The following is a 22,913-nucleotide window of genomic DNA, read 5'->3' on the forward strand; positions in this document are numbered from 1 at the left end:
GTCCATAAGCACACATACACAAAAAAGTGGGGAGGGGATGAACTTGAGATTGTACCTCTTTCAGAAGTCCTCTGTACGTGCCATCTCCTCACTGATACATCCCCCAGCAAAAAGAAAGAACAGTTAACAGCAGCAGCTTAAACACTCTTTGTTGGGGGAGGCAGACAGATAGCAAACACAGAACTATCAGCCCCAGTATTACAGCCACCACTCTGGTATTTTCAAGGAACCTCTTTGGCTCAACTTTTATTTTACCAGTTAGTCCGAAGCCAGCTTCTGTCTGTGGCTTAAAAAAATCCCCACAACCTCATCCATTGTTTCATTCCTAGAATGGCATACAATTCTGTCTTAAGGAGTGTTAAGACAGAGTTCAGATACTGTAAGTCCCCAAAAACTTCCAATAAAAAGAAAATTAACTTCAAATAGGTGTAGATGTTTCCCTGCGTTCAAAGAATCATATGGAAGTTGGGGTGGGATACAGCCCATACATTGGGGGACCATAATATACCAGGAAGCCAGTATCTTTTATGTATGTTAACTCTAACCCCTAACTCATAAATAATCCCCCAAAATGATACAGTCTTATATAATTTCTACCTGCTATCCCACTATGTCTTGGAACCAAAGATATATGAAAGACTAACTTTATCAGGAGCCAAATAATCAACAATTTGGGAGAAAGAGGACCATCCAAGCTCAGAAGTTAAGACTTCAACGAGAAATGTGTCTCCAGGAATTTTGGTCCACTGATATCTTCCCTGGTCAGACCTGTGTTTGGTTGTATTTTTATATTTACTTTGTATGTATAACAAGGCCATCAACAAGACTCTGGGCTAACTCTACACGTTGGGCAGAAGGAGCTCTCAAAGGCAGAATACTACCAGGCTGATATACAATCATCCTATTATTTAAAAGCTCCAGGGGCACCTGGGTGGTTCAGTCAGTTAGGCATCCAACTTTGGCTCGGGTCATGATCTTACATTTTGTGTGTTCAAGCCCCACATCAGGTTCTCTGCTGTCAGCATGGAGTCTGCTTTAGATCTTCTGTCCCCCTCTCTCTCTGCCCCTCCCCCATTTGCCCTTTCTCTTTCTCTCTCTCTAAAATAAACATTAAAAATAAAACAAAACCCCAAATTGAAAGATTTCTTTTTTTTTTTTAAAACGTTTTATTTATTTTTTTTATTTTTGAGACAGAGACAGAGCATGAACGGGGGAGGGTCAGAGAGAGAGGGAGACACAGAATCGGAAGCAGGCTCCAGGCTCCGAGCCATCAGCCCAGAGCCCGACGCGGGGCTCGAACTCACGGACCGTGAGATCGTGACCTGGGCTGAAGTCGGACACTTAACCGACTGAGCCACCCAGGCGCCCCCCAAATTGAAAGATTTCTTAATATGTGGTGGTAGTCTCCTAGATTGTACACCCTACCCCATTACCCCATCAAATACATGGTCTCCAATCATGATCTACTCCACACAGCTTTCCTGGTCCATGACTCTCTAAAAAGAAATCTTTCAAAAGAAGAGAGAAAAAGAGTGTGAGCTAGAAGTTACCAAAACATGTAAAAAAAGAGTCAGTGGCACAGAAAGGACCAAACAATAGGTTCTCTATGGCTCTGGGGGTCTGAGCCATAGGAGCCTCTATGCAATTAGCAAAGAATATGTCAACATGAATCAGACTAGGAGCTGACAGAATGGTGAGGAAGGGAGCTGCCCAAGCTGAGGGACATTCAAAGAGACTTTCAAATCGCTACTTATGGGTCTTGTGAGCATTACTTAAATTTGATGGGAAAACTTCAAAATAGTTCTTTCCAGCTTTCAAATCTCTCTTCTGATCTGCCAATCTTGACAGAAGAAAAAGGAAGCTTTGAAGAACAAGTGCATCTTCCGTGTGCAAAGCTAAGCGCCACATGTGAGCTCTCCAATGTATAAACCTGCCTGTTCCCATGCGGTCTCTGCCTAAAACAATGGTGAAAAGCAACCCAGGGTGGAAAAAAAAGCAGGGAGGGAGGCTACCCAGGATGTGTTGAGAGTATGGCTGAATTCTCAGCAGGGGAAACGCATTAGACAACTCCCAAGTCAAAGCAAAATCAAACCACAAAAGTAATAATAATTATTATTATCAGTGAACCAATAATTCCAGCTCCATCATGAAGTCTTTCACAGAGAACCTGACTTCCCAAGCAACCTGTAAGGAAGTTATGAAGCAATAAAATACAGTAACCGTTAGGAGAAAAAAGTCATAATCAAGTCAAAAACTAGTTAACAGGATAACCTGGCTCTATTGAAGGATGACACTGGCAGACACTGGAAAAGAGAAAACATGGAAGAACAACATCCATGCTAGAGTCCCTTCTCCAGACAACAGTTAAGTAGCCTTTTTTTTTTTTTAATGTTTATTTGTTTATTTTGAGATAGAGAGCACAAGTGGGGGGAGGGCAGACACACAGAGAGCATCCGAACCAGGCTCCCAGTTCCGAACTTTCAGTGCAGAACCCATCACGGGCTTCAATCTCACAAACTGTGAGATCATGACCTGAGCTGAAATCAACAGTCGGATGATTAACCAACTGAGCCACCTAGGCGCCTCATGTCTTTTTAAAAGGATGTCAAAACATGATCTCTCTGCTCAAAGCACTCTGTTATGGGTTAAATTGCATCCCTCAAAAAGATATGTTGAAGCCCTAACTCTCCATACCTGTGAATGTGACCTTATTTGGAAATAGTACCTTTGCAGATGTAATCAAGTTAAGATGTGGTCATACTGGATTAGGAGGGTCCCTATATCTAATCACCGGTGTCCTTAAAGGAATGTCATGTGAAGGCACAGAGATACACAGGAAGAAGATGGCCTTGTAATGAAGGAGACAGAGACTGGAGTTATCCTGCCACAAGCCAAGGAACACCGTGAAGTATCAGCCACCACCAGAAGCTAGAGGAGACAAGAAAGGATTTTTCCCTAGAACCTTAGGAAGGAACATGGCTCTGTGGCTCTGCTGATACCTCGATTTCGGACTTCTAGCCTCCAAATCTGTGAGAGAATATATTTCTGTTGTTTTAACCCACCCAGTTTGTGGGTTTCTACTTTGTCAAGGCAGCCCTGGGGAGATAACACACCCTCCAATGGCTTCCTATCTTACTCAGAAAGAAAATCCAAGCATCATTACAAAGTGTTCCAGACTTTCCTTTATCTAACTTCAGCTCCTACTGTTCCCTTCCTAGTCACCACTCCATCCACACTGGCTTCTTCATTGGTCCTCAAAACCCTCCCACCATGGGGCCTCACCCCATCTCAGGCTGGTCCTGTTTCAGGCCTTTGCAGATGCCATTCCCTTTGCTGGAAAGGTCCTCTCCCCAAGAATCTGCAAGGCTGTTCCCTCAATCTTCTTTCAGGGCTCTGCTCAAGTTCCCTTATTGGCAAGGCTCGGCCTAATTATCCTTTGGCATCTCTTATCCCTACCCCATGCACCCTATGCCTCCTTCCCCTGCTTTATGTTTTTCCATAATACTTAAGACAAGCTGACATGTGTATCTTACTTAACCTTTAAAAGATCCATTTCCCTCCATAACGTTAGCTCAGTGAGAGCAAGACTTTTTCACTGCTGAATCACAGCACACTCTATTGAACAGATAAACAGATTCTATCAGGACAAGTGAAATTTTACTCAAAACTGGCTGTGTGACAAAAAAGGTTTCTACTAATTAAATGGATCAGAAGCTTTTGTAGTTGAAGGGCAGGCTCAAGGTTGAGCTCTGAGGGGCTAGGAGACCATCTCTGTGCCAGGTTTCCTTAGGTAGACTGAGAGGCTCACCATTCCTATATAGATGAAGGAGAAGTGAACAATTTTGAAACAGCTTAAGATTCCTTCTTATCTAAAAAGGTCCACTCTTACATATAATTTTTGTCTCCAGCCACACACACCCCTGAAGAAAGTGACTTAGCCTGAGAAATATCTGAAGCCAAATCTAAACATACCTTCACCTCTGCATTACTACACACATTTTTGGTATTTAGGGGCTTAGGGGGAAGGGCCCAGCAGGAATGTTTGATAATGACAATCTCAAACTGCAAATGTACAAACCACTTGGGAAGAAAACCATATTCCTAAAACAAACAAAAATATTTCAAATAAGCCAGGAGCCTTAAAACAGCTCTTTCTTAGTAAGTACTCGATCAAAACCTTTTTAAATGGTCCTAAGTTAACACTCTTCCTTCCCTCATTTACATTCTCAAAACTTTAAAACAAAAGAGGCAGAAAATGAAAATCTTCCTTTACCTTGGGTTTTGGCCCCCGGTGCTGCCAATCCTAATGATGAATCACAGGATTCCTTGAGAGGTGATCTGATTGGTGTTTCAGCTTCAGGGGTCTCAAAATTACCTTCTGAATCCGAGCTGCCAAGGGGGAAAAATGAGGAATTACCACTTTCAACGGTATTTCCGACACCCTTTACAACCTACATATCCGAAAAGGCTAAAGTCCAGCATTTTTGCCTAACTTTACAACCCACTAGTCCTCAGCAAGGACTGGCCTGTGGGAGCTGCTGCGGGTTTTCTCGCAGGGCCCTCCTCCGCCTTCTGTCTGGCATCCTGTCTCCCTGAATATCTCCTCCATCCTCCGGAGCTTTTCTCATCACCATTTATTTCTGAGGTCATCCTTTCTTCTGACATCCCCCCAAAAGCGCTTTCCAACAGACTCCTTTTCTAACAAGAATCCTTTCTCATAGGTTTAAAAATTAAGACTGCCCTCTCCCCCTAAAATTAAGCCAGCTCTCGCCATGATGCCTTTTTCTTTGGCAGGCCTCTACCTGTTTGGAACTCACTCGGCCTGAGGCCGAGAATGCTGTCACCTGCCTTCCTCAATCACTCGGTGGCAGCTCAGCAAAGACCACCATTTCTCACCAGCTGCCAGGGGCCTGTCATCACGCGACCTTCTTTACCAAGGCTGCATTTTCGGGCCACAAGGGGACACCAGGAGGGCCTGGGAGCGACTTCTTCTCCACAGGGAGGGCCCCAAGTTCTACCGGTGTGATCAATGACACTCTTGTGTGTAGGGGCGGGGGCTGGGGGATCGAAGCTTAGAGAAAGTGACTGAAGCAGACCGGGATGCGGGAAGACTGCAGATTCCGGGTTAGGTTCTGAAAGCTCATACGGAAACGGAGGAAAGGTAATACCGGACAAAACATCCTGAACTTTCGAATGCACAGCGGGGACCCGGTTACGGGCAGGGACGCAGCATTGCCATGATAATGGTTACGCGGGTGAGCGACCACACACAACGCACACAGAATGAGCCGCAGATGGATGGATGGCAGCACGTCTGCATCTCGGCAGGGATGCGTGTACTTGCCTGAAACTCAAGGATTTGGTCTCGGCTTGCGAGTCCTCCTCCTCGGGATCGCCCTCGGGCCCTCCGGCCTCGTCCTCTCCGGCGCCCCCGCCGCGCACCGCGGACCAGGTCCATTTCGCCCACTGCACTGGGGACAGGATCTGCCAAGGGCTGAACGCCATGAGCGCGGCTCCTCCGACTCCAGCTCCTACGAGTAGGGGAAGGGGGAGAGCCTTTTTTCCCTTTCAAAATGGAGGGAACGGGTGACAGGCGCCTGTAAGCGTTTCCAGCGGAGGCGCGGATGTGGTTAAACGAGCGCCGTCGGGGGCCCGGGTGGAGCGCTTCCTCTCGGCCGGCAGTCAGCGCCGCTTCCTACTCGTCCTCCTTCCCCAACGGTGCGGTCGCGGCCACCCCCGCGCCGGGCGACTCCCGCCGGGAAGATGCCTCTCCTGGGGCCTCCTCAGGGCCCCGGCCCGCGGCGCCGGGTGGCTCGGGTCTCGGGGTCTCGGGCTCCCGCCTCCCGGCCGGCGGGGCGCGCATCAGCTGCCGCGGGAGCCGCGCCCCAGGAGCCGCCCCCTTGGACCGTACTATTCGCGCGCGCGGGCGGGGGCGAAGGCGGCGCCGGGGCTTTGAAGTCCGCGGCGCGCCCGCCCGATCCCCCCGCCGCGGCGCCGTGCTGGTAGCGCCCGGACTGCGGGCAGGGGGCTGCCCGCTGCGACTCCGGCGGGCAGAACACCCAGGCGCCCCCAACAGTTAAGCGAGCGGCGGGAGCTGGGAAGATCCATTTCCTGGGTCCGTGCACGCTGGGCTTTTCCTCTTTCCCTTATTTTTTCATCTTGCTACTGTGACTTAATGGCGTTGTGACATTAGATCGCATAGAAGTGAAGCCCCTAATTAAAAAAAAAAAACTTTGAGGCCGCAGTTGCCTGTTCTTTTTACCCCTCCCTGACATTGACAGCGTGGAAGATTTCGGCCTATTCACCTCCGACTCTACCACTCCCAGGATTTGGAAATTCCTCAGCAATGCTACAAGAGGAGCCAAGGACTGGAATTGTAGATGCTTTGTCCCTCCCCAAACCGCACTCCTGGACGCTCTGGGGCCAGGTCTTTGTAAAGGGTGCTAAATTACCCCTGTGAAATTATAGCCTGATCGGCTTCCCATTCTCCTTTTTGAGGCTTTCTCTTCATAACTTCGTCTAAATCTTTGATTTCTGACTTCGTTTACTGCTTCAGAAGTATGCCAACAGGTCTGGTGAAGGCAGCCTTCAAAATAAAAACCCTCTTTAGGTTTGAAAGCAGAAGGAAATAGAAGAGCTCTCCTCGGATTTTCTTCATTTTCCGTTTAGGGATTGCTCGCCTCAGAATCTCCAATGCACCAAGGAAGCTGGCAGACACAAACCACAAACACCAGGTTTCATGATCTCCTTGCCTGGATAAGGCATTTCTTGTACTATTGTAATTTCCCAGAGTCGCCGTGAATCTGTGAGGTGGTTGCAGGTTCTCAGAGAGAGAGCAGCTTCAGAATTTAGGAACAAAGTCATGCTGAAACTGCAAGAGACAGTCTCCCCTAAAAGGGGAGTCATGCTGAGGAGTCATGACTGTCTTACACATTTGATAACAAAAACAAAAGCAAATGTACGGTAAGATAAGGCAGGGTAGTTATCTTACCATAAGATAACTTAGTCTTACCATAACAGAAAGGCAGAGGTTTGCCTGAAGTCTAGATAAAAGGATTATTAGGGTGTCAGGATGCTTTAGAATTCATCCAGCTCCTTTCCAGAGAGAAACACAACTGTCAAGATTGTTCTGGAGACTACAAGGATGGGAAGTAAGCAGGAGTCTTTTTTTTTTTTTTTAAGTCATGAAATATACCCCAACATTATCCAGTTCTTTGTATTTTTAGGTTTACGGCTCACCATATAAACCTTCAGGTTATAAACTCCCCCAGGTTCCTGGATTTGACCCGTGTTTTGTTGCCTGGAAATAATATTACCAACCCCCCCTCCCCCTTGTAAATTAGTAACTGGCACCTATGTCTTCTTACATCCTGTTCATTTTTTCTCCTGGGTAGTTCTCAAATCTTCATTCCTCTGCATCCCCACTGTCACTGACATACTTCCCAAACTGTCTGTTTCTTACAGCTCCACTGCAAATGTCTTCCAACTAGTTCTACCTCAGGGTTTTCCCACCTGAGGGCATCCCACCTGGTTGATAGGTGACTTGTGCTATAGTCTTGCTGTTCCTGTTCCTCATTACTCCCAGCCCTTTGTATTCCTAAGCCATAATCAGTAGAGAATTGGTTCTGAACTTTCAGTATGTCCCAGAATCATCTGGGGGTGCTTCTTTAAAAATACTAACTCAAATCACCACCAGGGCCTGGAAATCTGAATTTTTACCAAGTATCTTGCAGAATTTTTTTTCACAGGATAAATTTGGGAAACAATGATGAGCTTGGACTAATTGCTGCTGCTGGAACTATTTCTCTTTTTCCTGTAGAGTTCTGCACATTCCCACCCCCTTACCCCCACCTCGAGCTCCCAGACCTTGACTTCCCAAACTTCCTTCAATACCCAACTCAAGGGTTTAGTCTGAGAAAGCAGGCTGATTTCTCCTGTTTCTACCATCTCTATACCCCATCCTCTCAAAGAAACTTTTACTGTGGCCCTTAGATGGTTTCGAAAGGGGACACTATTAATAGTTACACCAGACAGCAAGCACAAACCAGGATGTCCCCAGGATGTAAGGTCACCCTACACTTAGCATATGATATATAATGTATTTGTTTGCCTATCTGTCCCACTTCTAGACCATAAGCTTCTAAATGGCAGGGACCACATCATATTTGTGATTTATTTTTGTTTCTCCAGAGATTAGGACAGGGCCATACACTCAATAGGTGTTCAGTAAATAAACAGAAAAGGGATATTGTAGTTTATAGATAGATCTTATGAGTTTGAGTAGGATGACATAAATTCCAAAAGCCTGACTCCTCCTGGGGAAATCAAGTTTTGGAACCAGCACAGAATGGAACTTGGAGCAAGTAATGACCCCAGTAAGATAAAGCCCAACCTATACAGCCATTTCTTGAAATTGGAGAAGCAAATGCCTAGTTTTCTGAACATCACTCTACTGCAAGCTCCTAGACTTGATGTGAACAGCGATAAAGGAAGTAATTACTCAATAACTTGAACTTATTTTATCGTCTAGAAGTTCAAGTAATGAGGCTAACTGACATATCAATTTTCCTGTAATTCTGGGAAAGAATGGGCAATGTTTGAAAACAGATATCCCAACCAAGGTAAGCCACTTTGCTGCTATCCTCAGCTTCAGAGAGCAGAATGTCTGCAAATACATGACCAAGTAACCTAATGCAACGGATTTGTCTTGGAAACAACCGAAACCACAGAAAGAAACCCATCTGTTCCTTCCTCTCTTCTTGCCCTTCACTGAAGCTTTAGATCAATAGGCCATGAAAATCTAAAATGTAACTTCCTTGAAACACTCCACAATTGTGGTGTGGCCAAGCCAGGCACATCCCTTGCCTGTAATGGATGCTCCAGAGGGATCTGCAAGATGGGTCTCTTCGTTTAAAAAAATAATAAAATGTACGGGTTAGCAAACTCAAACAAGCAAACAACTCATCATTTCATAGCATTTCACAGCAGAGCTATTCTGGGAAAGCCTGGCATGGGGCAGGAGGTGGGGACAGATGTAGTTGGGGCCTAAAGGAATTGGTATGGATCCTGTATACCTCATAAAGAGTTGATCTCAACTCAAGTACTCAAGTTGAACTTGATCCTGTAGCAGGGGACGGGGTGGAGAGGTGTCAAACACCAGAACCTCCCTAGGTAACATAAGGGAGTGACAAGGCCAGAGTGGCAGCTGTGTCATCTGGAGAACACTGCTGTGGCTAAGGGGCAGCGCTACCAAGTTCCTGGTGCCCAGCATTGCCATCTACCAGTCTTTCGAGAAAAACCCAAACCATGGGTTTTATAACCCATCTTCCGATCTTTAATGTTCTTACTAATTTAAATCATTTTGAACCTTGTGAAGGCCAACATGGTGCTGGACAAAAACAAAGCCATCTGTGTGTCCGGGTAGCCCCCGAGCCTGGATGAGCAGAGGGGAGTCATCAGGCTTTGAGCAAGTAAATAACATTTCCATTTAGATCATTTAGATCATTCTGGTAACAACCTGGGGGATGGAAGGGAAGTAGTGAAGACTGGGACCCAATTTCCCTGCCCTAAACTACCTAGAGAAAGTGGACAGCCTCTCCCCTAGAGGGTAAAGAAGCAGAACTGAAATTCACATCCTTAGCTGTCACTGCACTTGTTCAGGAAGCATCAGAGTTGTAAGCAGCTCAAGCATGATGTGAACACTTTGACAGTGGAAGGACCAGAAAACCACTGCTAAGGAAACCAAGTTTGTGCCAGCCAGTGAAATGAAAAAGCATCGGTTATGAAATGATGTGGAGGGAGTGGAGGAGGCAAGGCAGGAGGACCAGGATGGCACAAGGGAATTAGGGATGAAGTAGGCAGAGAGAAAACCAAAAGGTCAGGCAGGCAGACAAACCCGTCAACATATCTGTATTTTCTCACAATTTAGGAATCTGGTGAGTGAGAGACACATCCCATGCAACTAAGATTAGATGCCAGATTGATGATGTAACCAAAGTGGCTGGGCAGCTCTGAAGCACTTAGAAAAAGCACCGGCCTGGGTGAAACTGAAATGGCAAATAGCAGCTAGGCTGACATACCTCAGTGGAACCTCCATAGACTGTCTCCCACTCCCCAGCCCTGCTTTTTGAGAGCTGTTTGCTGGATGAGGTTCCAAGACGTGGCAGGGAATCCCCCTGCACGTGGTTGCCCCACCAGCCTGATCACTGAATGTTCTCACCTCACTCACCAAGCTAAACATCCTCAGGAGGTCTCTAAGATGTAATGGTTTAACAGTACCCTAGATCAATCTGATCCCTGTAATCCTTCTCTCCAGTAGCAGGGCAGGTTTTCTTATTCTCAGTTTGCAGATGACGTAACTGAAGCAGAAAAGGCAACCACCTGCCTGAAGTCATACAGCTAATTGGTGCCAGAAGTGAATCTAGAACACCAGTCTCCTGTCAGTACTCTTGGCGCTGTATCAGACTGGAAGAAAGCAGAATGTCTTCGCAGCCACGAGGTAGCTTGCCATTCCGTAATCTAGACACTCCTCTCAATATTCTTCGGCTGCAGTCCCTGCTTCCTGCTTACCCGGCATGAAAGCCACAACTAAGAATACCTCACTCTGCCGCAGAGAAGTGCCACTGCCAGCAGGAGGCCTGCTTTCCTGACCCACCTCGGTCTAACCAGGCAACAACATGCTGATGTCTGCACGAGGCAACATCACATGAAGCGGATAAGGGCATCTGACATATTCAAATACGTTAATGTTACAGTCTCAACCCTGCAAGATGAGATGTTCTTACCTAGAGGCTATAATCACCTGGAGGTAATCCAATCTTCACTCCACTACCCAAATACTCCCAAATCAGAATTCATACTACATATTTACACTGCACATTATATCATAAAGACATCCTCCTTTTTTTTTTTAATTTTTATTTAATTTTTTTTTTGAGAGAGAGAGAGAGAGAGAGAGAGACATAGCACCAGTGGGGCGGGGGCAGAGAGAGGGGGAGACACAGAATCTGAAGCAGGCTCCGGCCTCTGAGCCATCAGCACAGAGCCCAATGTGGGGCTTGAACTCACAAATCGTGAGATCATGACCTGAGCTGAAGTCAGATGCTTAACCGACTGAGCCACCCAGGTGCCCTAAGAGAACCTCCTAATTTTTTTTTTTTTTTAAAGAAAAGCCAGATTTATGTCTGGCTACTCTTAGTTAATACTCTTTCAGAGTTCTACAAAGATTAAAAGGGATCTAAACTGTATCCATTAAATACTTGGCCAAGCTCCCCACCTAGGGCCTGCTCAGAGACCCTTGTCCAGGCTTTCTGCTGGTGAACAACTCTTGTCAGGTCCACCATATCACAAAAGTAAAGTCTGACTTTCCCAGAAAGTATGCTTTTCAACCTGGGTCAGGATCAGACTGATGGCAGAATTGCCACATGGCAGTTAAATAGTGTGTCAGCCTTCAGTGGGAGGTGGGGGGAAAAAAACAAATATATTTTATGGTGTTTACACTGAACTAGTATCATTTAAGAGCCAGTTCTATGAAGTTCTCTCTCATCCCTATCAGACAGCATGAATGCATGTTTATTGACTTTATGAGAAAGTTCACTTTAGCTCCGCCCTGGGATGTAAGAGGGTTAGAGAAACAGTTGTTGAGTATGAAAGACAGAAGCAGAATTAGGTCTGTTCATTCCAAGTGAGGAAAATAACCCCAATATTATCCCTAATTCTTCCCACCAACTACCACAAACCCAAAGTTGAAAAGAAGCCAAAAATGAACACAAAAGATCCAATTAAAGCAGTGAACTCTCTTTAAATTTAGAAATACCTTCCATTCTAGGAGATAAAAGTGGTTTTTCCTGCTAAACAGCATTATTGCAATTACAGAGTCGGTTAAACAGGTAGGCAATCTTGTAAAATTACTGTTATTGATTTAGCACTTTTTGTTTTCTTCTGTTGAATTTGTATTCCTTTCCGGCAGATTAGGCATGAAGAAAAGTGGACCCTCTGAGTCAGGCAGTGCTACATGTTAAGCCTCAGACAAGAAAACCATCTGAAACCCTTTCTAAGTTGTTTATGAATTTAAGTTTCTAATAATGAACATTACCCCAAATTTGAGAGATCTACTTTACTTCATTTACCTAGATTAGGCAGAGGGTGGAATCTAAGGCTTGAGTTAAAGAGACTGAAGGAATTTAGGAAGTCGAAAGAGAATATTCCTACTCCTGCAGCCATTTTATTCCCTCCCCTCTCCTCTACCCAACCTCTAAAATAAATCTCCCAGATAATACACCTGGAACACTAGAAGAACACTGATCACATGACCCGGCTTTTCTGAGATCATCCTGATATCAAATATTCTACCTGCTCTCCTTGTAAATACATGTCCCCATTTTCAATTTATGAAACATTGTCACTAAGAAGTTGAAAGGTAATAGAGAGGGAGGACAACTGGAAAGGACAGCAGAGATTCATGGGGGTGGGGGTCAAGAAGGGAATATCCAAAATAACTGGGGTACCCACTCCATGTAAATCCTCACTCTGGGACGTGGGGTGGGGGGTGGGGATTTCATGACAGTAACTCTTTGTGACTGATAATCTTCCTGTGTTTCTAAGGAAAGTTAGAAGCAAACTCCTTGACATGATATACCACCAACCTTCATCTTTTTTTTTTTTTTAGTTTATTTATTTTGAGAGAGAGAGAGAGAGAGAGAGAGAGTGAGTGTGTGGAGGGGCAGAGAGAGAGGGAGACAGAGAATCCCAAGCAGGATCCATGCTGTCAGCACAGAGCCCGACGTGGAGCTCAAACCCATGAACCGAGAGATCATGACCTGAGCCAAAACCAAGAGTCAGATGCTTAACCAATTGAGCCACCCAGGTGTCCCTGACCTTTACCTTTTTAAAGCAAAAATGTAACTGCCATATTTGGGTTCTGGAACTGTATGTGTGTGAAAATTGAAGGAAAATATGTTCTTTTATATGTCGGTATACCACAAAGTGGGGAGAAGGGAAACCTGTCCTTTTTGTGTATGTTAAAATTTTTTAAAACTCCAAATGTTAACACATCACTCATTTTCTTCACTAATAAACAAAAGCTAACCAACTAGCTGAATAAATGGAAAGATGTTACAAAGTCTCAAGTTGGTTAAATTAAATATTTAAAGATGGCAACATTACCCAATTAATGTATAGGTCTAATGCTTGCAATAAAAATTGTTAGGGTTTTTTTCTCCTTGGGATTTGTCAATGTTTTCCAAAAATTTACTTAGAAACAAGTGAGCATATTTTAGATTCTTAAAAAACAAAATAAACAAACAAACAAAAAAAACAGACTCAAACAGGGGATTAGGTCTCCAAGGTATCATCAGGATACATTTATGCCAAAATAGGCATATCCTTGTTCTGTGAAACAAAATGGAAAGCCCAGAAAAAGAGACTACCAAATATGGGGATGTATTATGTGATAAAGAAGATATTATAATACAGTGGGGAAGGAAAGGATATTTAATTAGTGGTTGCAGAATAAGTGGTTGGCAATGGGGAAAAAGATCAAGTTAAAACCTTACCCCAGAACATACACCAAGACGAATTCCAGATGGATTAGATGTCTAAATAATAAAAATCAAACCATGGGGAGAAAAAAAACCCAGAAGCAACAGAATCTGTCAAAGCTCTGTCGAAAGGATGACTGTCTAATCTTCCAAGTAATTAATGAAATCACACACAAAATAAAGATTGCAGATTTGGCCACATAAGAGTAAAGTTTCTAAATGTTTGCCTTCAAATTAAAAAGCAAATGACAGGCTGGGGAAAATAATAGCAACCCAAAGCTAGTATTGTTATTACCTAAGGCTCTCATGAAAATCATTAAGATCATCCAAACCTCAACAGAGAAACGAGCAATTATAACTGCTTGCTATGGGTCAGACACTATGCTAAGCACTCTTTACGTGAATTATCTCCTCTAATCCTGCCCTCTGGCCCCATAGTATTGGAGGATATTATTATGAGGAAGGTATTAGTATGGCTTTTTTTAAAAACCAGGTCAAGTTGACTACATTTTCAACTTCTAGAGTAGGGACTCTGTATCTGAGCTTAGCAAGAAGGGTTTCAGAAGACTGTGATCTCCTTGAAATTACATGCAAAATTGTGTGTGTGTGCGTGTGCGTGTGTGTGTGTTTGTATTTACACCCATCTCCCCCTGCCTCGTCCCCGTATCCAGTCAAGCTCCACTCCAGGAACAATGCTTTAGGCTGATTAAAGATTAATTTCTGAATCTGAAAGTAGAACCAAAAATTTTTCTTCTCCCAAAAGGTACAGGGAAGTTCTAAACCAAAAGGGCCCTTACACAGAGAACCCAGACCTGCCAGGGATTAACACAAGAGGCAAGCTTGGGTGACACGCAGAAGGGTAGAGCCACGGGTACCAGTGGGCAGCCTGTGGGTCTAATCTAAGGGACACCCTCATTCCTGGGGAGCCAAGGTGCCACCAAAAAGGAGATTTTCCCAGGGACTTCCTACTGATACATATAAGTGTCCTCAAGGACACAAAAAAATGGGTCAGATATCAAAGGTGCATTTTATGTGGGAGATGCAAAAGAAATCAGTTTTAACATCCCTGTCTTTGGGGTGCTCTCCTTTTAGAATACTTCCTTTGGAGTGGTATCTTCTGAGAAACCATGTTGCTGGGGTACACTGGACTCTGGGAGTCCCCCCTTATCTGCCATGTGTCTTTTTGTAATTTCAGTTACCCGCGATCAACCATAGCCTGGAAGGGGAGGAGTCTCCTTCTTACACATGGTCAGAAGGTCAATAGCAGCCTAATGCTAGCTCTCAATGCCTACATCATTCACCTCGCTCTATCTCATCACATAGGCATTTTATCATCTCACATCGAAAAGAATGGTGACAGATGAACACAAGAAAGGGAAGCAAAAATAATATAAAAACAGGGAGGGGGACAAAACATAAGAAACTCTTAAATATGGAGAACAGAGGGTTCCTGGAGGGGTTGTAGGAGGGGGGATGGGCTAAATGTGTAAGGGGCATTAAGGAATCTACTCCTGAAATCATTGTTGCACTATATGCTAACTGGATGTAAATTTAAAAAAAGACTAAAAAAAGAAAAGAACGGTGAGTGTAGTACAATGAGATATTTGAGAGAAAGACCACATTCACTTAACTTTATTACAGTATGATGTTATAATAGTTCTATTTTATGGTTATTGTTGTTAATCTCTTACTGTACCTAAGTGATAAAACAAATCATAGGTATGTAGAGGAAAAAACATAGTGTATACAGGATTTGGTACTATCTGTAGTTTAGGTACCCAATGTATCCCCCGTGAGTAAAACGGGCCTACTGTACTAGGTAGGAGACTCTTCCCATCTAGGAAAAATTTGGAACTGTGGCAGGGCTCAGTGGGGTATGGAGGCATGGGGCAGAATTCCAAGGCCCAGTTACGTGGAACAGTACGTAACAGTACGTAAGCTTCCCAGTTACGTGGAAGCTTAAGGATATGGGGAGCTCTGAACACAACGATAGGGCTCCTCTGGAGACCTTGGAGGGGGCCTACCCAAGTGGGGGGTCCTGAAGTTTAAGCTTCATTAGCTTCGTGGTAAATTCAACCCTACCCAGAGGGCAAAAGTGATCCTTGTAGCTCTGGAGTATCCAGCAAAACTTCAACCTGGTAAGTGAAAACATTGATAGACTGAGGGAAGGGGTCTCACCGACCTCCTCTGTCTTCTGAAAGGCAATGAAAAATTTTAACTGTTGGAAGCCTGATAAAACCGTTAAAAGTTCTCTCCTATACGAAGTGTGATACATACCTCATGGTTCTATTGCTTCTGTACAAATACACACACACCACACATATATAACTTTAATTAAGGCGAAAAAGCAGGGGCGCCTGGGTGGCTCAGTCGGTTAAGCGTCCAACTGCAGCTCAGGTCATGATCTCACAGCTTGTGGGTTCGAGCCCCACATCAGGCTCTATGCTGACAGCTCAGAGCCTAAAGCCTGCTTTGGATTCTGTGTCTGCCTCTCTCTCTCTGCCCCTAACCTGCTGATGCTCTCTCTCAAAAATGAATAAACATTAAAAAAAAATTAAGATAAAAAAGAAAACATGTAATCCTTCTTCAGCATTGTGTGCGTTATGCACTCTTACCCTTTGAACTTCCACAACCACTGTAGCAGAGTCTAACTTCCCCCCACAGCCATTATTTCCTTGTTTCTTCTGGTAAAAGAATCCCCTGAGTTTCCATGGGCCACATGGCCACCCAGTAGAGGCCACATTTCCCTGCCTTTTCTGTAGCCAGGCGTGGTCTTGTGACTTCGTTCTGGCCTGTGGGATGTGAACTAGGTGGCAGATACAACTTTGGGGCGATGTCTTTAAAAAGAAAAGTGCTTGCCCTTGCCCAATGTTGTGGTCTGGTGCTGAGCCAGCTTCTACTGTGTGGACCAGGACCACACTCGGGAGATGGTGGAACAAGACGGACAGAGCCACGCCAGGCTGACCTCTGGAGCATGGTGGCCTGCTGCCCTAGACTAACACACCTGAGGACTGTTACATAAGAGAGAAACAAAAGTCCATCTTTGTGCTACCGGACGGTTGAGTCTCTTGGTGCTAGCAGCCTCTCCTCCCCCTTCACAATACAACCTCTTTTGGGGCATCTTAGCATCTTAAACTCCCTCAGCTGGCTCTATGGAAGAACCTGCCTTAAATTTCATTCCAGATCATTGTGAGAAGGACTACATTTTGGTTCTTTCAAAAATTCATCTTGGGGCGTCTGGGTGGCTCAGTTGGTTAAGTGACCAACTTGGGCTCAGGTCATGATCTCACAGTTCATGGTTTGAGCCCCGCATCAGGTTCTGTGCTGACGGCTCAGAGCTTGCAGCCTGCTTCGGATTCTGTCTCCTTCTCTCTCTGCCCCTCCCCGCTTGTGCTCTGTGTCTCACTCTGTCTCTCAAAAATAAATGTAAAAAAAAAAAAAAAAAAAATTAAAAAAAATTCATCTTATATCACAGTTGTATCTCTCTCTTTTTTTTCACAGAGCCCAACACAGGGTTTGAATCCACAACCCTGATTCAAGACCTGAGCTGACATCAAGAGTCAGATGCTTAACCAACAGAGCCACCAAGTGCCCCTTCAGTGGTGTCTTTTTCTTATGGCCAGAAAATTCCCCAACTGTGAGACTCAAGCCTGCCATGTAGATGAGGTGGTCTAACTACTCTGAAAACAGGACTGAGCCCACCTTTCTCCTTACTGTAATGACTTGAGTTGTAATACTTCCTTTCTGGAAAATTAGGCAGCAGTTTCTTTTATTTTTTCTAACATTTATTTATTTTTTTGAGAGACAGAGAGCGAGTGAGCGGGGGGGAGGGGGGGTGGAGTGGATAGAGAGAGGGAGAGAGAGAGAGAGACACACACACACACAGAATCCGAAGCAGGCTCCAGGCTCTGAGTGTCAGCACAGAGCCTGATGTGGGCCTCAAATTAGGAACCATGAGATCATGACCCAAGCAGAAGTTGAACATTTAACCAAATGAGCCACCCAGGCACCCCTGGCAGCAGTATCTTTAAAGATGACAGGTGTAGACGAAAAAGCTGAAGGGAAGACAAAGTCAATGCTTAGTTTCCTGCAAAGGCCAGATCTTCCAGGCAGAATGGATTTGGATATTGTACAAAGGATATAATCTTCTTTGAGGAGGTTTTCTTGAAGATAGTATGATTTTACAAATCCAGAAATACTATATAATAACTGAGTATATTTTTCCAATTCAAAGGCTAAAATCATAATTGACCCAGGACCTGGTTGAGTGTAAAGCGTCCAAGTCTTGATTTCGGCTCAGGTCATGATCTCGAAGTTCATGGGATTGAACCCCACATCAGGCTCTGTGCTGGCATCGTGGCTCCTGCTTGGGATTCTCTCTCTCCTCTCTCAGCCCCTTCCCTGCTTGCTCTTCACTGTCTCAAATAAACACTTAAAAATTTTTTACAAAAATAATTGACGCACATTCTATAAATAATCATTGTTGTTCTTTGGCTTTAATACCAACTGGTGTTAATAATAATTGCTGGTACTCACCCATAAAATATTTTTTTAGAAACTATTTTCTTATGGACTCAGTTATCTTTCAGAACTACCATAAGCAAAGTTATCCTTAACTGCTCTTAGTACCTCATCATGTAAGATACGGTAATACTGAATGGATTTTCTATTTCCTTTCACCAAGGCATAGATAACCACTAAGTAAAATGTATTTGCTTTAAATTGTTTTCTGAACAAATGATAAGTCAGTGACTCCAAACCTAAGCATCCACCCTAGATCTCACAGAACCACAGGAATTTTTAAATGGAAAGGAACTTTCTTTGAGAAAGATCACTGAGCTGAATATCCTTGTTTTCAGATGATCAGATGAGTCCCTGAGACATTAAGGATTGCCCAAGGTGCAGTCAGGCACCAAAGTTTTACTGTATGACTAGGACTCATAACCTTTTGGGTGAGAAGTATGAATTCTAGGCTTTTTCCTCAATCCTAAAGCATATGCACACTTCATATGTATAACAGAGATACAACTCCCTGCCCCCCAACATTCATCTTATTTTAAAAGGCAACTTGAACTATTTTATAAAGCATTTTAAATACCTTTATTAAGAGGAATAATACATACGTTCATTCTTTCATTCAATGATTCCACAGATTTCACACATGACAAAACAGACCTAGTTCCTGTCCACACGGAGCTTGCACATTAGTGAGTTTAGGAAGCAAAAAAATAAATATGTAACTTACAAACGGTTGTGCATGCTGTATCAGAAAAGTGCAGGGACTATGACAAAGGCCAGGGGCGGTGGGGGGATTAGTGGTGATAAATCAGGGAGGTGACATCCTGAGGCCTGAGGGATGAATGTGGTTAAGTGTGGGGGTAACAGCATCCTGGCAGAGGGCAGAGGAGCCTCTGCTTTGGAGCAAGTATGGCTAAAGCTAGGCCAGCCAGGGGCGGAATTGTCCAGGTTAGACGGGTGGAGTAGGAAGGGCATAGGTTGTCCAGGGGGCCCGCCAGATCGTGGTGCTTGAAAAGGTGCATTTTTGATGACACAAAAAAAGAACAAAGAAGGAAGGAAAACTCACCTACAGTTGTGCTTTTGATAAACAGCCACTGTTAAAATGCTGGTGAGCAATATACCATTTTTATCTTTTTCAAAGCACTTTTTACATCTGCAATCAAACTATTTCTATTTTTCTACTTATTATCTGTCTTTCCCAACTAGACATGGCTCCATGAACACGAAGCACCTTGTCTGTCTTGTTCTGTCTGATATTTGATGACCAAATGAACAGACGAAAACTTCCAAATACTCCTGGTGAATATAAACAAGCATGTACTTAGGAGAATGGATAGGTAGGTAGGTAGATAGACACTTGTTACACAAATGGGATTTAAATACCATGCTGTCCTCTGCTAGAGGTGAGGACTTCATCCCTGCTTCTCCTGTTTCATCAGGATCTCTGCTCCCTGGGGGAGGGGGGAGGGGGGTGGGAACCAGGATGTGCAACCAATGCCCTTCCTGACCCTGCAGAACCCAAGTGTTCTGCTCTCTCTTTGCTGCAGTGATAAGCCTCTCTGTGTCTACGACATTTATCTTGTTTCCCGTGGAGGGATATTTAGGGGTTCATTGTCCCTCATTATAAACGAAACTGTGATGAATAACCCTATGCACGCATCTTTTCACACACATACAATGACTTCTTAGAGTTAAAACTCTAGAAATGGGATTGTAGTATCACAACACATTTTAATATCTTGATGCACATAGCAAAATTTGTTGTACCAATTTACCTTTTTAAAAAAAAAATTTAACGTTTATTGTTTTTGAGAGAGAGAGACACAGAGCATGAGTCGGGGGCGGGGGGGGGGGGGCAGTGAGGTGGGGAATCCAGAGCAGGCTCCAGGCTCTGAGCTGTCAGCACAGAGCCTGACCTGGGGCTAGAACTTGTGAACCTCAAGATCATGATCTGAGCCGAAGTCAGACACTTACCTGACTGAGCCACCCAGGCACCCCTAATCTACCTTTTTAAATGACAGTGTATGAGACAGCCTTTTCTCTAAATCTTTTTTTTTTTTTTTTAATTTTTTTTTTTTTTTCAACATTTATTTATTTTTGGGACAGAGAGAGACAGAGCATGAACGGGGGAGGGGCAGAGAGAGAGGGAGACACAGAATCGGAAACAGGCTCCAGGCTCCGAGCCATCAGCCCAGAGCCTGACGCGGGGCTCGAACTCACGGACCGCGAGATCATGACCTGGCTGAAGTCGGACGCTTAACCGACTGCGCCACCCAGGCGCCCCTCTCTAAATCTTAATCAACACTGAGTTCAGTTAATCTACACTATGGCAAATAGGTGGAAATGACATGCCATTGTTGGTTTTATTTGAACACATTTGATTGCTAAATGAAGTCTGAATGTGTTTACTTATTTGAATGTATTTATTGAACCACTCGCTGACTTCCTTTCTTCCCACCCTCCCTTCCTTTCCTTCTTTCTCTGGTAAACAGAGTGCTTAAGTCCTCTGCTTTAAACCAGTAGTTCTGAGGCACCTGGGTGGCTCAGTCTGTTGAGCGTCCAGCTTCGGCTCAGGTCATGGTCTCAACAGCTCATGAGCTCAAGCCCTACGTCAGGCTCTGTGCTGACAGCTCAGAGCCTGGAGGCTGCTTCGGATTTCTGTGTCTCCCTCTCTCTCTCTCTGCCCTCCCCTACTTGCACGCTGCCTGTCTCTCAAAAATGAATGTTAAAAAATTAAAAATTAAAAATTAAATAAATAAACCAGTAGGCTGGTCTCTGCATCACCTCAGAATAAGAAATGAAATTCTCAAGCCCCACCCTGAACTTACAGAATTAGAAACTCTGGGGGTGGGTCCAGCATCTGTGTGCCCTCCAGTGAGAAGCAGCCACATGGGAGACCCTCCTTCTCTACACAGGAAATGTGTCTCTAACCTCCAAACTAGAGACAAAAAGCTTTTTTTTTTTTTTTTAAATATTTTTTAATGTTTATTTATTTTTGAATTTTTTTTTTAACGTTTATTTATTTTTGAGACAGAGAGAGACAGAGCATGAACGGGGGAGGGGCAGAGAGAGAGGGAGACACAGAATCTGAAGCAGGCTCCAGGCTCTGAGCCATCAGCCCAGAGCCCAACGCGGGGCTCGAACTCACGGACGGCGAGATCGTGACCTGAACTGAAGTCGGACGCTTAACCGACTGCGCCACCCAGGCGCCCCTAATGTTTATTTATTTTTGAAAGAGAGTAAGAGCAAGCAGAGGAGGGGCGGGTGGGGGGGCAGAGGATCCGAAGCAGGCTGATGTGGGGCTCAAACTCACCAACCATGAGATTATGACATGAGCCGAATCAGATGCTTAACTGGCTGAGCCACCCAGGCATCCCGAGACATAAAGCTTTTTGATCAAAAAACAAGTTCAATATTTCCTCCTCAAAATGGCATTTGTGGACTGAATTTCATTTACTATTTTCTCATATTCAAAATATTCTTAATTACCTCAACAAGACTCATGAGTCCATTGTATCACCAGCACCTAACTCACAATGGCCCAAGACAGCTGTAAGAAGTATTTCCTATTCTTGTCTGCCTGGCATCACTACCCCTTCTCTGAGCAAAACTCCACATTTTCTTTGAGAAGCCATCCCCTCCCACCCTCAGGGCCTGTGGTTTGGGTATCTGGCTCCAGATGTAGGAGTGGGAGAGTGAGTCAGGCCTGACTAAATACCACATTCCACAACCAGCCCCCCACACCACCACCCCCACACCTGGTTCTGCAAAGGGCACATGACCCAAGCACAACCACCTTATGTCTCCTGACAACCTCTCCAAACCCTGTCACCACTACCTCTCCTATTTCCTGTATCAAACCTGTGCCCTCTGATAGGATTCCAAAGAAAATCCAGCATCCTAAGGGAGGGAGACATGCTAAAAGCTGCCCACAGGAGCCACCTGTGGGAGAAATAGCCTCTACCATGGTAACTACAGTGTGTTCAGCAGGCATCCCAGGGCACAGGCTGGTATCAGCAGACAGTATATGCACAAATGTGACTCCACACCGGGATTAGCCAACATGATGGGCATTTTCATTAGTCACTGGCCTCTTGGTTCAATAATCCCTTTATTTAAGAAGCTCTGTAAGCCTCAAGTAATGACAGCTGGTAGACACATTTCCCAGGCTGGTGGGTGCCAGGAATGGATCTGTGGAGTTTGTGTGGTAACATTCTTCAGTCTCATTCCAGGGCTCCTGATACATCTGTTTGGTAAAAAGGGGCCTCAGATGTTCCCAGAATTCACTCTCCCTCACCAACACCACCAACGGCCAAATTTAAAGAAATTCCCTAATTCTTAGATACTTATTGAAGTGTCCTTGTGCTACAGTCTTTCTTTTCTCCCTTTGGTTTTTTGTTTTTTCCCCCTCAAATAAGATATGCAGAATTGTTTTATCTCCAGCACCTACACCTCAATTAAATTCACTCATTCAAAAACTTCTATTGAGTGGCTCTCAGTACCCGCAAGGCAGGCCAAGGGAACTTGGCCTCTCTGAAATCAACACACAAAACAGGCACATTACAGACAGCATAATGCAAGGAACTGATTTGTTTCACACATCCCCAGCCTCTGCCTGATGAAAGTGGAGGAAAGCTCAAGTATGACCAAAAAAGGAAACAAAATGATTCAGCTTCCATAGAGGGTTTTCAAATGCGTGAAGGGAAAAAGTATGGGGGAGAGGAAGAAAAGAGGGAGGGAGGGAGGGAAACCCAAGAGGGGTGACGTTATCGACTGCAAAAGAGAAAAGTGAGCATGCTCCTCTCAAGATTATTCTCCTCCTGGAGAGCTATTTTCATGCTGATAAATAATGTAGCA

General features: G+C 44.5%; 1 protein-coding gene across 19 annotated transcripts in view; it reads right to left on the reverse strand.

The window, feature by feature from the left end:
* TACC1 (transforming acidic coiled-coil containing protein 1) overlaps positions 1–22,913 on the reverse strand; it is a 118,899-nt gene that overhangs the window by 50,390 nt on the left and 45,596 nt on the right. For 7 of the 19 annotated variants that reach the window (XM_045460076.1, XM_045460101.1, XM_045460062.1 and 4 more), the window contains exon 2: positions 4,274–4,389. The exons of 4 other annotated variants lie outside the window; for them this stretch is intronic. Coding sequence is in view for 11 of the 15 variants with exons in the window: in XM_045460036.1 (XP_045315992.1) it covers positions 4,274–4,389 (116 nt within the window). In the remaining 4 variants the exon portion in view is untranslated. Of the gene's footprint in view, positions 1–4,273; positions 4,390–5,344; positions 11,015–22,913 lie in introns of those variants that run through there. 8 more of the 19 variants (XM_045459979.1, XM_045460025.1, XM_045460005.1 and 5 more) reach the window with 3 other exon arrangements.

The sequence above is a fragment of the Leopardus geoffroyi genome, chromosome B1, assembly GCF_018350155.1.
Source record: "Leopardus geoffroyi isolate Oge1 chromosome B1, O.geoffroyi_Oge1_pat1.0, whole genome shotgun sequence".
Taxonomy (NCBI): domain Eukaryota; kingdom Metazoa; phylum Chordata; class Mammalia; order Carnivora; family Felidae; genus Leopardus; species Leopardus geoffroyi.